The 17,187-nt window shown below is 41.5% G+C and overlaps 1 protein-coding gene across 1 annotated transcript; it reads left to right on the top strand.

Moving 5' to 3' along the window:
• The first annotated feature begins 6,568 nt into the window (after nucleotides 1-6,568).
• Nucleotides 6,569-9,447, top strand: LOC147434566 (protein PLANT CADMIUM RESISTANCE 7-like). The gene is made up of 4 exons (XM_086489975.1): nucleotides 6,569-6,706; nucleotides 6,778-6,849; nucleotides 6,963-7,172; nucleotides 9,200-9,447. The coding sequence occupies exons 1-4, from the start codon at nucleotides 6,628-6,630 to the stop codon at nucleotides 9,265-9,267; spliced, it is 429 nt and encodes a 142-aa protein (XP_086346101.1). The 5' UTR covers nucleotides 6,569-6,627; the 3' UTR covers nucleotides 9,268-9,447.
• Nucleotides 9,448-17,187: the final 7,740 nt, after the last annotated feature.

Raw genomic sequence — 17,187 nt, 5'->3', positions numbered from 1 at the left:
CCTAGGGAGGATTGGCTAATATTTGCATCCATACTTGTCAACATACATTACGTGACTCCCTTTGTTTGAGTTGTAATCCTACAAGTATAGAATATTCTTTTTTGTTCTTAGCTCTAATGCATAGGGTGTTAGGCATGTGAAATATGATTTGGCTCTACCATTTGTATACTCAAAGATTCCTATGTCTTCTTGGCTTGTTGGAACTTTTGCTACCTTCTTGTCAAATCTCTTGATGGCATTAGGGAGATCTACTCGAGGCGGCATGTCTGCCATCTCCGAAATTATCTTCCTTTTTGTAACATTGTCTCCATATTTGTTATAGTTTTTTGGATCTCTGACAATGAGGTAATGAACTCCCTCATCATCTTGAAACCTATCTTTGTAATCGTATACAAGAACTACTTCCGCTCCTCTGGCCGGCTTTTCTTCAATACGTACACTTTTACGTCCTCTTGCATCAGAGTATAGCAAGGCTCCATGGGAATTCGATCCTTCTAAAAATATGGTCATATTTTGCTTCCCGATACATGCTCATGAAAGTGCTACTTCCTTCAGTCATGATGGCCTAATGGTTTCCTACATTCTGGTCAGCCATAATGTAGACCGGACAGTTGGAAGAGGTGTTGGTCTCACTACCCTCTTTTAAGATTGGTGAAAGGGGATCTAACCCCGCTTAATTTATAATGCTCTCTTCTATTGATATCAAAAATTCCTTGGTCAGCCACTACTCTGGGCCGTCTCTCAACAGATATCTACCCGATCTCAAATACATGAAATAAGACGGACAGTACACTCTTGCAAAAATCCCAACCTCTTACTTGTAAGGTTAGTTAGCTCCTTCATGCAGCCTTCGCTCTCGGGTAACCTGGATAGCTGTGTACACGAGATCGAGCATTTTGCCTCTTGGGACTTTGAGTAATTAGTCCAATTTTCTCGCTAGAATTTACACTAAATTTTACAAAAAAAATTGCAAAATTTATGAAATTCAAGTCAAAATTTTGAAAATTCAAGCCCTAACTTCCACAAGGTCTTTGAGAGTGATTTTGGAGTGTATTTGGCTCAACCAAGGTATTTCCGAAACCTTGCAGGATGGCCTATAGGATGGTATTGTCAAATCCCCAGTCTAGACTAGGTGGTAGTGGTCGCGATACTGGTGAGCTTTTTAACCCTAGTCACATCCTGTTGATTGGCCACTATGAGGTGAGTCTATATTCACTATGTATGAAGTGTTTTGATACTTTTTGGACTTTCTCCCAATTTCCACAATTTGTCTTTCAACCTCTGGGCAATCTTGTGGTGTTGCACCTATTCAAATGAGAAGAAGTAGGTGGATTTGGATTCTATGCACTGCTGGGAGTCAACTCGAACCACTCTTGCACCTATCTGAGTAGTATGGAACCAATTGTGATTGCTGCCACTTAGAAAATTCTAGCAGATTGATGCTTCCTGCAACTAGGGTTCCCTCTGTGGAGTCTTTTGACACTATATATGAGGTGTTTGGATGCTTTGTGATATCTACTTGGCCCAATTATTAGACTTTCGCTTTAGATTTTAGTTTTGGTTGATTTTAGAGCCTTTTACTTATTCAAATGAGTCAAGGATATATTTGGTATCCTTGTACTTCTAGGAATCAAATCGAACCAATCTGGTCCCAAACTGACACATGTGGCAACAATCGCGATTGTTGCCACTAGTGTGTTTTTGGAGTTTTGACACTTCTTGCAGATTTACTACCACTTGTATAGTCTTTAGCACCTATGGGTAACATGAAATTTTGAGATTTGACCTGTCAAAAGACACTTTTTCTCTCGAAGTCTAGTCACTTAGGCACTTTTGGCTAGATTTACCCAATTTCTAGACTTTATTTTGGCCCTTGGAAAGTGGATTTGGTAAGTACAAGGCTTGAGGATCCTGATGGTATGCTCTAGAGATGAAAATGTGTCAGATAGCAATGATTGTGGTTACTGCCACTGATACCTGTTTTTTGCCTAGTCAATTCTTGTAGGTTCCTTACCTCTAGGGCTTCCAAATGACACCTTGTACCACTCAAAATCACCACTTTTTGACCTATGTCCAAAGTTTTAAGTCCAACTTAGCCAATTAAAGCAGAACCCGCTCTAACTCACATCTAATGACTCAAACAACAACCAAAATTCCCAGATATGTCTCCCTAAAGTATGTGCAAGTGCACACAACAATTCCTCAATTCACACGTCCCAATCTCATGTTATGCACACTTCTTGCATGTTCAATGACTTTACTATCAAAAGTCGCAATATGGCATTCAAAAGAAACTTTGGCTGGTCTAAGAAACACCAAAACTTGATTTTAACCTAACTACTACTCCTGCATCTAACCTAAACAATAAAGTAACAAAATATAAAACAAAATGGAATAAAGTGAAGTGATAGCGGGATAAATGATGGTGAAATTTTTGAATCTAGTCCCAATACAACACAACCACCTATTAACACAAATTACAATAAGACTCAAAGCGTGGATTCAATGCACAATGCACTAAAACCAACAACTAAGGTCATCCTACCCTATAAGGCAACCAAAAGATAACGCACGGCTCTTCGATCTACCTAAGAAATCAGCAAGCCTCAGTGACTCCCTACCTAAAGATAAATGTAATGAATTGTAACACTTGGGCACTGAGTAAAGAAGAACCTCACTGTGACCTCCTCCACTAGTGTAAGTCCTATGTCCCCGGCAACGACACAAATGTTGGCGGATCACCCCGCAATCGGATGATGTAGCATAACGAGAACTCAACCCAACATAAATATGTCAATTGGAGGGCGTATTTGACCCGCCTAGTGCATGGAAACATTGAATGCAAATTCCTAAATGAAAATGATCTGAGAAGAGATGTGTCACAAGAGTGCAAGATGAGAAAGAAACCAAAATGCCTAAGTCTTCTATGCGGTCTAACTAACACTCAAATGGTCGTAACAATGTCAAACGAAGCCCAAACGACATGAAACTTAAGATATGAGGCCTCCAGACTATAGGCAATAGATTTCAGATCTCATGGACCTCCCTCCCCTCACCACCCCCCCCCCCCCTCTCAGGGCCACCGCGTGGGCATTGCCAAACAACAAATCTTACACAACTCACCGTCGGATAGGTGAGCAATCGCAATTGTTGCCACATCCAACCTCAACCAAAATTGAAAAATGAGGGGTTTTTTGTCTTCCCCTATGGGCTACTTACCTCTGTCCATGGTTAGTTTCATAAAAAACATCATTAATAAACTATAATGAACGGTTAAACACACGGAGAAACGTAGAGCGAAGAATGCTCATTGTGTTGCACACACACACACACACACACACACACACACACACACACACACACACACACACACAAACACAGCATGACGACCATCAACACATTGCTAAGAGTGTAGAGAAGCAACCCAAGAAGTTGCATCAACTACCCTTACCAATACAATGTGTATGCGTAGCATACATAGCTCTTCACCACGAGCTCTAATCAAGTGAGTTATAATGATTGTGTCCCCAAAAAATGAGGCTTTTCCACATATATCTAGGGCTAGAGATGGGGTGAGTATAAAAATTATGAAATTTTACAAAAAGTATAAGTTGGTAGTGAATCCAATGACATTATTTACTCATTCATGTCCTTGGATTCACCGCAAAGTAGATTCTACAAAAAGATGGCTCGGGAATTTACATTGCCCGTCGGGAACCAAAAAGTGATGTTAGGCAAAAAATGATATACAGGGTGAGGATGGAATATCTTAGTTGCTTCCTGCCCAAGTGTATACTGAAAACTTGCAGCAGTTGTTGCTAGGCCTCAACAATTGGCTTTGGTTTTTGTTGTAGGTTTTGCAACAACCCCTCCTGCTCTATTTTCCTTTCTGGTTTACTCTACTGCAGCATGAGAGATGTTCAGTCCTTGAGGTCATCCGTGTGTGTTTCATGCAAGCTATTGTGGTGCCAACAATACTACATAATGAAGGCAATCATGTCCCTTCTTGGCATCCTGCCCACTATTTGTCAAAATGTTTTTTCAATAGCAAATTGTAGTATGAGGACATGAAGCATAGCTTGCTTCCATGGGGCGTATTTAAACACTACAAGTGCAACTACATGCAATGTATGGGAGGGAAAGTAAGTATAGAGTAGGCTAGGGGTGGATATCATCCACAAGCAAGAACGTGGAGGGATTCACCATATCACAGCTTGGCGGAGCAAATAGCCAATGGGAGGATTTCCACGGATATACATCATGGCATGGCACTGCACACGAGCTTCAATGGTAGTAGTTGGTCATGCAACTAAAGAGATAGAGGGAGACGTAGTTACTCCAAGCCAGAAATAGTGTTAAGATCCAGATATTGTGTCAAAATGCAGCTACAGGTGTTGATTCTCCTCGATAACAACTCCGCTAGCCGGATTGCTCTACTATGGTGAAGATTGCGGATAATGGGATATACTCAAAAATTGTATGGGTGAGTAATTACTATCTCCTCTCTTAGAGAGGAGATATTAACTATGTTAGTCTCTTAGAGACTAACATGATTTTTGAGTTGGGACCAATTGGGTGGTAGAGTGCATCCCAAAACTAAGAAATCATACTTTGGGATGTGATCATCTATGCTTGCATCTTGGCATGAATTTAACTCTAATTGGGACCAATTGGGCGGTAGAGTGCATCCCAAAACTAAGAAATCATACTCTAGGATGCGAGCATCTATGTTTGCATCTTGGCATGATTCTAACTCTAATGCTCTACTATAGAGCTCCTCATTAACCTATTTGATTACCATTTTCTAAAGCTATATATAGCATACAACATATATCCCCTTCCCCCCCCCCCCCCCCCCCCCCAACACACACACACACAAAATGTCATATTAATGTCTTTTAGAGGTTAACGTGACTTATGTGATACAATAGAGAGAGAGAGAGAGAGAGAGAGAGAGAGAGAGAGAGAAGATAAGAGTAGGGGGAGATAGATAGAGAGTGTAAGATTGGCCAGTGGAAAGTGTCTATTAAAGTCCATTTGTAAGAGCTTATAGGGGGGTGTTGAATAGTGTACCCCTCGAGGTAGGATATGCCCAACTTGGGCAAGTCCAAGAAGCTTTGGACTTCGTTTGGTGGATGTGAAGCGAAGGCGTCTCCCCAGATGCAATCACATACGCTTGCATCTTGAAGGCAAGAGTCAGCTGAGGTGAGGAAGCGGATGGCCTGTTTTAAGCAGATGTAGAGAGAGGACGTCTCTCCAAATGCAATCACGTACACTTGTACCTTGAAGGCATGTGGCATTACACAAGATGCTAATATGCGCAAAAAGAATTCATGATAATATTCTCAGCTAGGGGTTCTTGAAAGAGATCGCAGCGCTTGGCACTACCTTAGTGGACAGATATGCTAAACATGGTGCATTTCATAAAGCACGTTAGTCAGTATGTATGTCAAGTGAAGTCAGTCCTTGATGAGCTTCTTGTCCGCAATGTTGCTTTTTGGAGTGCAATGATTGCAGGATATGTCCAACAAGTCAGGGTCAGGAAGCTCTAGGTTGTTTTGAGCGGATGCAGAGAGAGGTCATCTCTCCAAATACAATCACATATAAATCTTGGGGGGTTCATCATCTAGTACCCCCTTATATAACGTACGATCGCGGGGTATTTTAAAAACCCCTCTTTTAACATGTCTCAATGAATAAAATGACCCCTTATTTTATGACTTTTTTCTCAAAATTAAATTTAAAAATCCCCTATTTTAATGTATCTCTGTTAATTTGCCTAAATTTTTTGCATTTTAAAACCTCTCCTTTCGAACTCATGTTATACATTAACATGATTGTGTAGTGCACCCCCCCCCCCCCCAAGGTATACTTGCACCTTGAAGGCATGTGGCATTACACAAGATGATGATATAGACAAAAAAATTCCCGATAATATTGTTAGTCAAGAGTTGTTGAAAGAAAACGTTGTGCTTGGCACTACCTAGTGGACATGTATACCAAATATGGTGCAATTCATAAAGCATGCTACTCAGTATGTATGTCAAGTGCGGTGCAGTCCTTGATGATGATCTTTATATGTCCGCAATGCTGCCTCATGGAGTGCATTGATTGTAAGATATGTCCAACACAGTCAGGGTCAAGAGGATCTGGGCTATTTTGAGCAGATGCAAAGACAGGGTATCTCTCCGAATGCAATCACGTACAAAGAGAGGGCATCTCTCTAAATGCAAGCACGTACACTTGCACCTTGAAGGCATGACATTACACAAGATGCTCATATGGGCAAAAGGATTCACGATGATATGTTTATTCAAGGGTTGTTAAAAGAAAACGTCACGTTTAATGGTGACAATGATTATATAAGTTATGTTAACATGGGCTATGTTAACACGGGTGAATAGATCCATGACGAGATCATTATGGGGGTAGAGAAATGGGGGTTGAGAATAGGTATAGGGGTCTCTGTTGAGCTAAATTTGGTCCTTAGTATAGGGTTGTTTTCCTTCTGGGCTACAGAGACACGAGAGTACATGGCCCGGACGCCGTTTGGAAATATGAATACGTCGGCAGTTGTAAACGGGTGACTCTTCTGCGCGCACGCTCTCTTCTCTCTCTCTCTCACACATGGCGTCGTCCTCCTCGCATCAGCATCGTGAAGGCTGGCACTCGGGCCTCTGTGAATGTCACAAGGATTGCAGTACAAGTAAGTGCGTGCATGCGTGTGTGTGTGTGTGTGTGAGAGAGAGAGAGAGAGAGAACTTGCGTGTGCCGCAGGCTGCATCACTTGCTGGGCGCCGTGCGTGACATTTGGGCAGATTGGCGAGATACTGGACAGTGGAAATCGCTGTGAGTTTTTAAAAAAAAAACTCTCTCACATCCACTTGACGTGTGGGATTATTCAGGTCATTAATCGTGGTGATTTTTTTTTTTGTTTGGGGGTGGTGGTGGTGGGCATGCAGCGTGCCTGATGAATGGCATGTTTTACATGGGGGCGGCCTGCGTGTCGTGTCCCTGGGTCTACACCACGCAATACCGCACCAAGCTTCGCCTCAAATTTGGACTTCCTCCCGCCCCTTGCAACGATTGTGCCGTCCACTTCTTTTGCGAAGCTTGTGCCCTTTGCCAAGAACACCGTGAACTCAAAGCTAGGGGCATTGACCCCGCTCTTGGTAACCACGTTGCTACCTTCCTTTTTGTCGCACTCATTTCTAGTTTAATAGAGAACACGCACATTAATTCACAAGAAGATTTAGAAATTTTCTTATGTAGGAAAACAGAGTCTTTCTCAGTGGTTTTCATACAATGCATAACATCATGAGCTTCTGCTCGAGAGGCAACGCATACCTAGCTAGGTACGGTTGGGGGCAGCGGACTGCCGGTGGTCCCCTGCCCCCAATCGTACCTAGCTAGGTATACGGCACCTCCCTCACAGAAGCTCATGACATTGAGGTAAGTCACAATGTGAGAGCATGTTGCTAGCTTCCTTTTTGTGGTGCTCATTTCTAATTTTCATAGAGAGCACACACAACATCATGCAGCTATTTTGTGTGTTTATATGTGTGGGACATGAGTGTTTTTAACATCATAGGAACGAGAGCGAGAGAGAGAGAGAGAGAGAGAGAGAGAGAGAGAGAGAGTCTTTGAAGGTCAAATATGGCCTATGAGACCAAACGATCCATGTTGAAGGTGAAACATGGCCCCGGGGGATTCACTCTACATACAAAATGGGATGCCACCTGCGAGCGGACAACTTTGATAAAATCTCTATATACGATTCATGTTAGGGAATATGATCCCCTTTCCTACGCTTATACGACAATCAATGCAGAAAACTATCATACCCCTATCTTACATATAAAACTTAGGTCTCACATGATCTAACTGAGTAAAACTATTCAAAGAGTGTGTAGCATAGTGACTGGCAACGTACTAAGAAACCACTTCTGTTGATCCAATTTTGACCCATCCAAATTACTCAAAAAACATGGTTGTAAAATTGTGCTAGGTTCTCCGTATAAATTTCCATCTATAAAAACTCTTTATAGCTTTCATCCCTCAATAAATGAACTGTAATCACAAAACAAACAATTGATACAAAGCAATGTTAGTTCTTGCATGTATCTTTGTAGCTATTGGCTCACAAGTTTGAGGGCGGAGTCTTTTGGGAAGCCATGATTTTGCAACACAAAAAAATCCTCTCATTTTTCCTTTCTCTCACTTCTCCCCTCCCCCCTCTTGCCCCCCACCCCATATATATATAATACCCCCTTCTTTATTTTTAAGATTGGGAGATAAATTATTGGGGGCTGCCCCTAACTTATATGCTTATGTAACTTGTAAAAAAAAAACCCTCCCCTGCACTTACGTGGTGCGGTAAGTTTTCCATGGTAAATCCCCCGGGAACATGGCCCATGAGACCAAATGAAGCATGTCACCACTCTACGTTGAGCTAATCAATGAGAGCCCCGTCCCGTCCAACACTTGTGGGGGTTAGAGGGGATGCTTGTCGTGCGCTACAAGAACCTTGTGTCGGTCATGCGAATTCCAGTTGCAAATTGTTTTTCTGGTTAGTAGGTAGTAATCTTAGTTGAAATTGCCATTTAAGGAGAATGGAAATTAGTGCGCAACATCTTTGAGACAGTGCATACACTCGATAGCCAGTTTCTTGTTCCATGCACTATAAAATCCCATTCAAAGGCACCTCTTTGTAGTTCTTAGAGTGCAATGGTTGTGCCTCTGTGAGTGCTACAACCACACTATGTGACCACATTTTAGGGTGGTGCTCGAACAAGTCCCCCCCCATGTGCTCAATGGGACGGGGCTCTAACTCAATGCTTGAAAACTCTCAAAAAAGAGAGAGAGAGAGAGAGAGAGAGAGAGAGAGAGAGTAGACTACCTAGTTACTTTAAATTTACATGTTTAGTTACACATATACATGTACATTTGCATGCACATTCACATGTTTATAGATGCATTTGCATAATATATATATATCTTGTCTTTATATGCAACAAAAGAGTAATGAATTATTAAATGGAGATAGTTTAAAGGCTAAATTTAAATCCAATGGGGTTATAGCCTAGTGGTTTGAGTGTTTATGTGGTTAAGTATTTATGTGCAGGGTGTAAATTACATTAACAAGTAGAGTAGATGGTACAAACAAACTCTTATCTTTGCTATTGGCCTTCCTTCACAGGGTGGACTGCAAATGCTGATAAATATACACATATAGCTCCTCCTCAACCACATGTCATGCAAAAGTAGATAGATTTCCACTTCCTTTATACTCAACATTGACTAGTATGACAGTTTCCGATTGCATTTTCAAATGGAGCTTTCAAGAATTTTACACCTTCTCTAACAAAGACCACTCAAATATTGAACATTTCTCACCTTGTGAGAAACAAAGATAATGGTTCCATTTTACATATGGTTACTTTACCATTAATTTAATTATCACAAGCATAAAATGATTAATTGAGTAGCTGATTGAATTTATGCTAGTGCTTTCAGAATAATTGAAAGAAATATATGATATAATGCTCCTTGATTCGAAACATCTTTTATGTATTGGGACTTTATGGAATTTGCAAAGGTATCAACTTGAGTTCAGCAAAATATTTATTTTTAGAGGAACCCCTCAATATAGATAGAATAAGAAAGGGTATATTTACTTGTGGAAAGTTCTTGGGTTAATAATATCCCTTGAATGTTTCTCTTGTTCTAGGTTTCCGTACGTAGACTTCCCTAAGAGGCAATTCGCACCAAGCAAGGGTTAAACCCCTACTGCCAACATCATCTCTAGACTTTTCTACCCTTGACCCTTGTCTCGTTCTTCTTTCTCGATAGCAAGAAGACAAGCCCCGTCCTGTTGTGCGTGAAATCCCTCTGAGTCATTTTTCTAGAAATTGTTTACCTTGATTATGTAATGTCAATTTTTTGAATGCTCCAAAGAGAGACGTGCCACTTGGCCCGCATCTATTGGCAAGAAAAAGAGGGAGAATCCATGAAAAACACAAAAAAATCTACACCCTTGCATGTGGATCTCTTCAAAAGTACTTTACCATGTGCTCGTAGGTAGACATCGATATGTCAAGCGTGATGTACTTGTCCAAGTGCAACAAGTCCTCGACGAGCTGTCGTGTTTGGCACTGGTCGATACACATGCCAAATATGATGCACTTCAAAAGCAGCTTGAGGAGCTTACTGTTGTTTGGAACGGTGTCTCTTGCAAGGCACTGATTGCACGATACCCACAACATTTTTGCCTTAGCTGTTTTCAACGCATGCAAAGTGATGGACTTTGTCCAGATGAAATCACCTACAAGCGCATCTTGAAGGCATGCAGGGCCAGGTAGCTCTGGCTATTTTCAGCAGATGCAAAGAGAGGGCATCTCTCCAAATGAAATCACCAGTATGTGCAGCTTGAAGGCATTTGGTAGCATGCAAGATGTTGGTATGAACAAAAGAGTTCACTTTGATATTGTTAGTTAGGGTCTGTTGTGACAGAAAACATCATGCTTAGCACTATCTTCGTCAACATGTATGCCAAAGGTGGTGTACTTCATAAAGCACAAAAAGTGCTTGAGGAGCTTCTAGTCCCGAATGTCATCTCTTTGAATGCACCGATTGCGGGATATGTCCACCAACTGAGGCATGTCTAGGAAGCTCTAGGTTGTTTTCAGCAAATGCAAAGAGAGGGTAGCTCTCCAAATGCAATCATGTATGATTGCATCTTGAAGGCATGTGGCATTATGCAAGATGCTACTATGGGCAAAAGAATTTACGATGATATTGTTAGCCAAGGGCTGTAGAAAAGAAACTTTGTACTTGGCATTGTCTTGGTTGACATGTATGCCAGATGTGATGTTCTTCATAAAGCACTCTTTGTGCATGCACTCTCTCTCTCTCTCTCTCTCTCTCTCTCTCTCTCTCTCTCTCTCTCTCTCTCTCTCTCTCTCTCTCTCTCTCTCTCTCTCTCTCTCTCTCTCTCTCTCTCTCTCTCTACTCTCTCGATTCCCTCTATGCAATAGTCGTTTTGTTTTCACAGGGCAGAGAAATATCCACTACACAAGCAAACATGGAGAGGAAGAGAATGAGTCTTTCTTCTACGAGCTCACTTAAAGATTGTGCTAAGAACAAGGATTTGTACCAAGGCAATTGGATACATGCTAATATTTTTTATAGTGGGTTACTTGAAAATAACACATACTTAGCCAACACGTTAGTCAATATGTATGTCAAGCGCGGTGTACTTGTTTGAGCGCAACAAGTCCTTCACGAGTTGTCATGCTTGGCACTGCTCAATATGTATGCCAAATGTGGTGCACTTCAAAAGAAGCTTGAGGAGCTTATTGTTTGAAATGACATCTCTTGGAATGCACTAATCCGCAGTGGGATACCCACAATAGGAGCATAGGTTGTTTTTAGCTGATGCAAAGTGATGGCCTTTGTGTAGATGAAATAATCTATGTGTGCATCTTGAAGGCATGCAGGCCAGGTAGCTATGGGCTATTTTCAGCAGATGCAAAGGTTGTTTTTAGCTTATGCAAAGTGATGGCCTTAGTGTAGATGAAATAATCTATGTGTGCATCTTGAAGGCATGCAGGCCAGGTAGCTACAGGCTATTTTCAGCAGATGCAAAGAGATGGCATCTCTCCAAATGCAATCACATACAGGTGCAACTCGAAGGCATCTGACATCATGCAAGATGTTGGTATCGACAAAGAGTTCACGATGATATTGTTAGCCAGGGGTTGTTGACAAAAAACATCAATGTTTGTGTCATAAAAGTTAATTTCTAACCAACCCAAATGATTTTCTCATATTAAATTGATCATTTGATATGATGTGGGAGAATAAATGGGAACAAGTTTATATAGACATGTGCTTACAGACCTATCTCAACACGGGGCCAATGGTAAAGGGGTCCAAATGAGAGATGGTGTGTCAAAGAGCAAGGCTAGCCAATGGAGCTTAAAGACCTTAGGGTTAGCTTCATTGAAGACCTCCAAAGGTTAGTGTTAAAAGTACTTTGACCTTAGGTAAGCTAGGGATGTGCTTGAGGTGGGAACGCGGCACAAGCTTGAGATGCTTTTCGTGCTTGTTGACTAAGATGCTTGAGGTGCTTGTCATGCTTGCGGACTAGGGAGCTTGAGGTGCTTGTGGAAACACTACCCAAGCTTGAGGTGCTTTGTCATGCTTGCTGACTAAGGTGCTTGTGTTCCAAAAGTCAACAAAATCCCTACAAAGGAGGGGCGATCCTTAAAGCTAGGGAGATGAGAGAGAACACACACACACACACACAAGGTAAGCCCAAGCCTCAAGAGGCAGCAAGGACACATGTCAAGGCCCTACCCATGTTGCCCTCAAAGTGTACCTAAATCCTATTGGATGAGAGAGAACACACACACACAAGGTAAGCCCAAGCCTCAAGAGGCAGCAAGGACACATGTCAAGGCCCTACCCATGTTGCCCTCAAAGTGTGCCTGAATCCTATTGGATAGGCTTGAAAGGGGTCCAAGAAGCATTTAGATTAATTAAATAATTATCTAAGCAATTATCAAGTCTCTCTTCCTCAAAGGGGAAAGAAGGACACTTAGGGGGGGGTCGACCAAAGCAATCAAGGGGTGTGCTTGGGGGATATACTCCCTCACCCTCTCTCTCATTTTCTCTCATTCTTCACTTGGTGAAGTGCAAGAACTCCAATCTCCTTCTCCAAGCTTGTTAAGAAGATGAGAGCCTACACCAACACTCTTGGCTATGGAATGCAAATCCAACCAAGCGCCATGCTTCAATGCTTAAGCTTGTCGTCTTCTCCATCTTCATTACTATGCTATTATGTATACTAGCAAGAAGAGTGATGATAAATGAGAAACTATTTCTTTGTCCTTTGAATGTTTCTTCTTCCTCTTCCCTACCCTCATTCCCTGCTAGCTCTCTCCACCTTTGAAGGTGTTTGAGGCCTTGGGACTGATGCTTGGGATAGTTAATATTTTTTACAAAGTCTATGTTATGCTCGTGATGCATGGAGATTTCCATCTTCATTGCATGAAGATGAAAGCTTCACGCAATGAAGATGTCTATTTTTTACAAATTCTATGTTATGCTCATGATGCATGAAGCTTTCCATCTTCATTGCATCACCTAGGTCACAAGGAACAAAAAGATTGTATATTGTACCAAGTCTCTCTTGATGGGAGAATCTATAATACAAATGCCTATTGGAGGGGGGACTGGCTCCACATAAATCCAGTCCTCAACTGTTATCAAGTTCTCTAAACATTTGGTTTCTCTTTATTGTCAGAGCATTTGGTTTATCTTTTCTTGCTTAAGAAGAGAGGTCCTTAAGTAGCCTATTAATGGTTGATTTTGTCAATTATATTAGGGTAAGTGGAACTAGGATCAATTATCAGTTTCGTTGAGCCCACTATGTGGGATATGGTGCACACCTCGGGAGCTTTGGTCTTAATAATGGGGTCTTTTTGGACTTGCCTACGGCTTTACCATTATTGATCCATAAGAAGTCTGAAAGGAGCTATCCCTTGGCAATTCTGCAATATCAGACCCATGCCACTGCTCTCTATAATTGACCAATTCGAGCCATGGGTGTAGATGCTTAAGTGATAATTTTCAAAGGCTAAGAGGAGTAGCAACTAAAATTTTGAGTTCCCAAAGAATACATTAAGTAAACACACAAATTCTATTAACATGGCTAACAATAACCAAGAGAGTAGAATGAACATTGATAACTTTGATTTTTCACATGAATGTGCTAATGATGATGCCCCTATGTTTGTCAATTATCTTGTACTAGGTTGCAGCAAGCTATGTGCAACCCTTCTTTGCAAGCCGAAGTTACTCACAACAACTTTGTGCGTATGGTATTTCCCTTCCTCTCCAAGAAGAGAGAGAGCTTAGGACGCCTCTTGATGTGACCCCCAAAAGAAGACTCTCTCCCATACGAGAGGAGGAATCCAAAGAATGAGAAAGTAATGAATCCCTAAGTTCCTCTGAAGATGTGGCTCCATGAAGACGGCGGTCTAAATGGTCGCCAACCCCTCCCAAGAGGAAACGGTCAACCCTCAATCCTTCTCCTCGTCACTCCAAAAGATAAGAGAGGAAACAAAGGAAGAAAAGGGCAAGAAAGAGGTCACCCTCGTCTCCTTCTTCTTCACCCTCCTCCTCTTCCGACAAAAGCTATGGCTATTCTCCTAGAGAATACAAGAGGGGAGGACATCGCAAATCTTACCTTGCATGACGAAGGTCCCAAAAGCTCAAGTAGTTCAAAGAGGGAGGAAATAGTAAGGCTCTTTTCTCACTTATGATGGCACCTTTGTTGCTACCGACCAAGTATTGGCCTTCATCCAACAATTTGATGTGGCCTTTGGAGATGAGGGATTCACGTTGTCCTCCAAGCTACGCCATGTAGCTATGCACTTCCAAAAATCGGCTCATCAATGGTGGGCTAGCCTTCATGATGGTAACGGTGAAGCCCCAAAGACATGGAACACTCTACGAGTTTCCATCATGAAGCAACTCCTTGCAAGAGATGCAAAGGACAAGGTGCTTACCGAATGGCGAAGTTTTAAGCTTCTCTCCCATGAGTCTATTCACAAATATGTGGACAAGTTTTGGGATTTACATCTCAAGGCTACTGTCTTTCAAAAGATAGACTTCGACGAGAAAAAGCAGCAATTATGTGTGGGATTAGCTGAAGAGATGGCCTAGTACGTAAACTCTCAATGGCCTGGTTCTATCACCGAAGTAATCCACCACACCATGGTTTCTTCGTGCATCAATTTCCGACAAGGGGCTAGATGGAATTTTAAGCCTATGGACAACGAAGACAAGAGTGATGCAAAGGGGAAAACCAATGTCCAAAATTCTTCCCAAGGCAATTCCAACAACAACAATCAATCCAAGTAGAAGGGAGTTTACAAAGGTAAACACAAACTCTCTCCTGAAGATCTTGAAGCTTTTTGCAAGGACCATAAATTTTTTAAGTGTGGGGATCAAGGACATGGCTATCGTTCTTGCCCCAAGAGAAATGCCCTCAATGAGACTCCTAGAGCTTCCACTATCGAAGCTCCAAAAGAGGATGCTCATTCCATGCTTGGGGAAAGGTAAGGGAGCACGATGCCTTCATCTTGTTTGACCCTGGCTCTACTCACAACTTCATATCAATGGAGTTGGCCACCAAGTTGGGCATTCAAGCTTTCGAGATGGGAGATACTGTAACGACCGACGCCGCTTTCAAGGGACAGCAAGCCTCCGTTACTCCCTTGATTGGGAAGTTGAGGCTTCATGTCCAAAACTATGTCGACAAAGAAGACTTTTTAATCTCTCCTCTCCAACATGAGGATGCTATCCTAAGGGAACCATGGTTCAACCGCATGGCTGCCAACATGAAGTTCCTCGAAATGAGAATCTACTTCACCTATAGGGGAAAGAGCATGTATATAGATGCTAGTGAGTCTAGTCATACTATACCACTTGTAATCCTTCTGCTTTTGGTAAATCAATGAAAAGCTCAATTTTTGCGTACATGATTTTTATGAAAGAGTCCCTAAAAGATCCTAATGTTTCATCAAATGTAAATGGTAGGAATCAAGAAGAGTTAGACTTGTCTAGTTTTCTAAAATGATTCCAAGATGTATTCATTGATGATATCCCTATGGACTTACCTCAAGAATGAGGGGATGATGATCATCGAATTGAGCTCCTACCAGAAAGCTCACCGCCTAATAAACCTCCTTATCGAGTTTCTCGAGCTCAACAAGAGGAGATCATGAGGCAAGTACAAGAATTGGTAGACAAAGGGATGGTGAGTCCTAGCTCCTCTCCCTTTTGTTCTCCAGTCCTTTTAGTGCAAAATAAAGATGGTGCATACTGCATGTGTGTGGACTATTGAGCATTAAACCATATCACTATCGAAAAAATATTTCTCGTGCCTCGAGTAAAAGATCTATTTGATAAATTACAAGGCTCTACCTACTTCATTAGGATTGACCTTAAAAGTGGCTATCATCAAACAAGGATAGTGGATGAAGATATCCTAAAGACCATGTTTCGTACAACGTTTGGCCTTTATGAATATCTAGTCATGCCTTTTGGCTTGACTAACGCACCAGCCACATTCAATCGTCTAATGGAGAAAATATTTAGACCCTACCACAAATTCACTGGAGTGTTCTTTGATGATATTATCATCTACTTTAAGTCCTTGGAGGAACACAAGCAGCAGAGTCTCCAAGTGATTTTTCAAGCATTGAGGGAGAACAAGGTTTTTCTCAATCAAAAGAAAAGCAAATTTTTCCTTCAAGAGATTCAATACTTAGGTCATATTATCTCTCAAGATGGTATCCGTATGGATCCATCAAAGTTGGAGGTAATAAAAGCATGGCCTAATCCAAGGAGTCTTCATGAGCTAAGAAGCTTTATTGGTATGTTAGTATACTATAGATGCTTCATAGCAAAATTCTCTCAAATAGCAGGACCATTACATGACTTAACAAAGAAGAACGTTAAGCACTCATGGACTTCTAAGGAGAAAAATTCTTTTGACAAGCTCAAAGAGAAGCTAACCTCCCAACCAGTCCTTATGCTTCCGGATCTCTCAAAGCCATTTCAGGTCCAATGTGATGCTTGTGGTGATGGCCTTGGAGCAGTCTTGCTTCAAGAAGAGCATGCCATAGCATATGAGAGCCGAAGGCTCAATATGGATGAATGGGTCTTGGGCATTCATGAGAAAGAGCTTTTAGCTATTCAACATGCCCTAGACACATGGAAGCATTATCTACTGGGGACTCCATTTATTTTATGAACAGATCACCAAAGTCTCAAGTACTTCATGACGCAAACAAAGTTTTCCGAAAAACAAATGAGGCGGAAAAATTTTCCTTCGCAATTTTATTTTCATATTGCTCACATTTCTGGTAAGCACAATCAAGTGGCCGATGCACTTTCAAAATGATCAAAAGTTAATGCGGTGTCTATAGCAACTCACAATGATCTATCTTCTATAATATATGAGTATGCTACTGACCCTGAATTTAAAGACATAATGTCAGCCCTTGCTTTGGGGAATAAAGAGGAACCATTCACTTTGCAGGATGGTTATCTTCTCCATGGAAATAGGCTATGTGTTACCCACTCCCTTCGTGAGAAAGTCATGTATGAATC

Source organism: Adiantum capillus-veneris, chromosome 19 (genome assembly GCF_014529385.1).
Source record: "Adiantum capillus-veneris isolate H3 chromosome 19, ASM1452938v2, whole genome shotgun sequence".
Taxonomy (NCBI): Eukaryota; Viridiplantae; Streptophyta; class Polypodiopsida; order Polypodiales; family Pteridaceae; genus Adiantum; species Adiantum capillus-veneris.
Note: the sequence above shows the minus strand (reverse complement) of the source record. Positions and strands in the feature narration are given on the sequence as shown.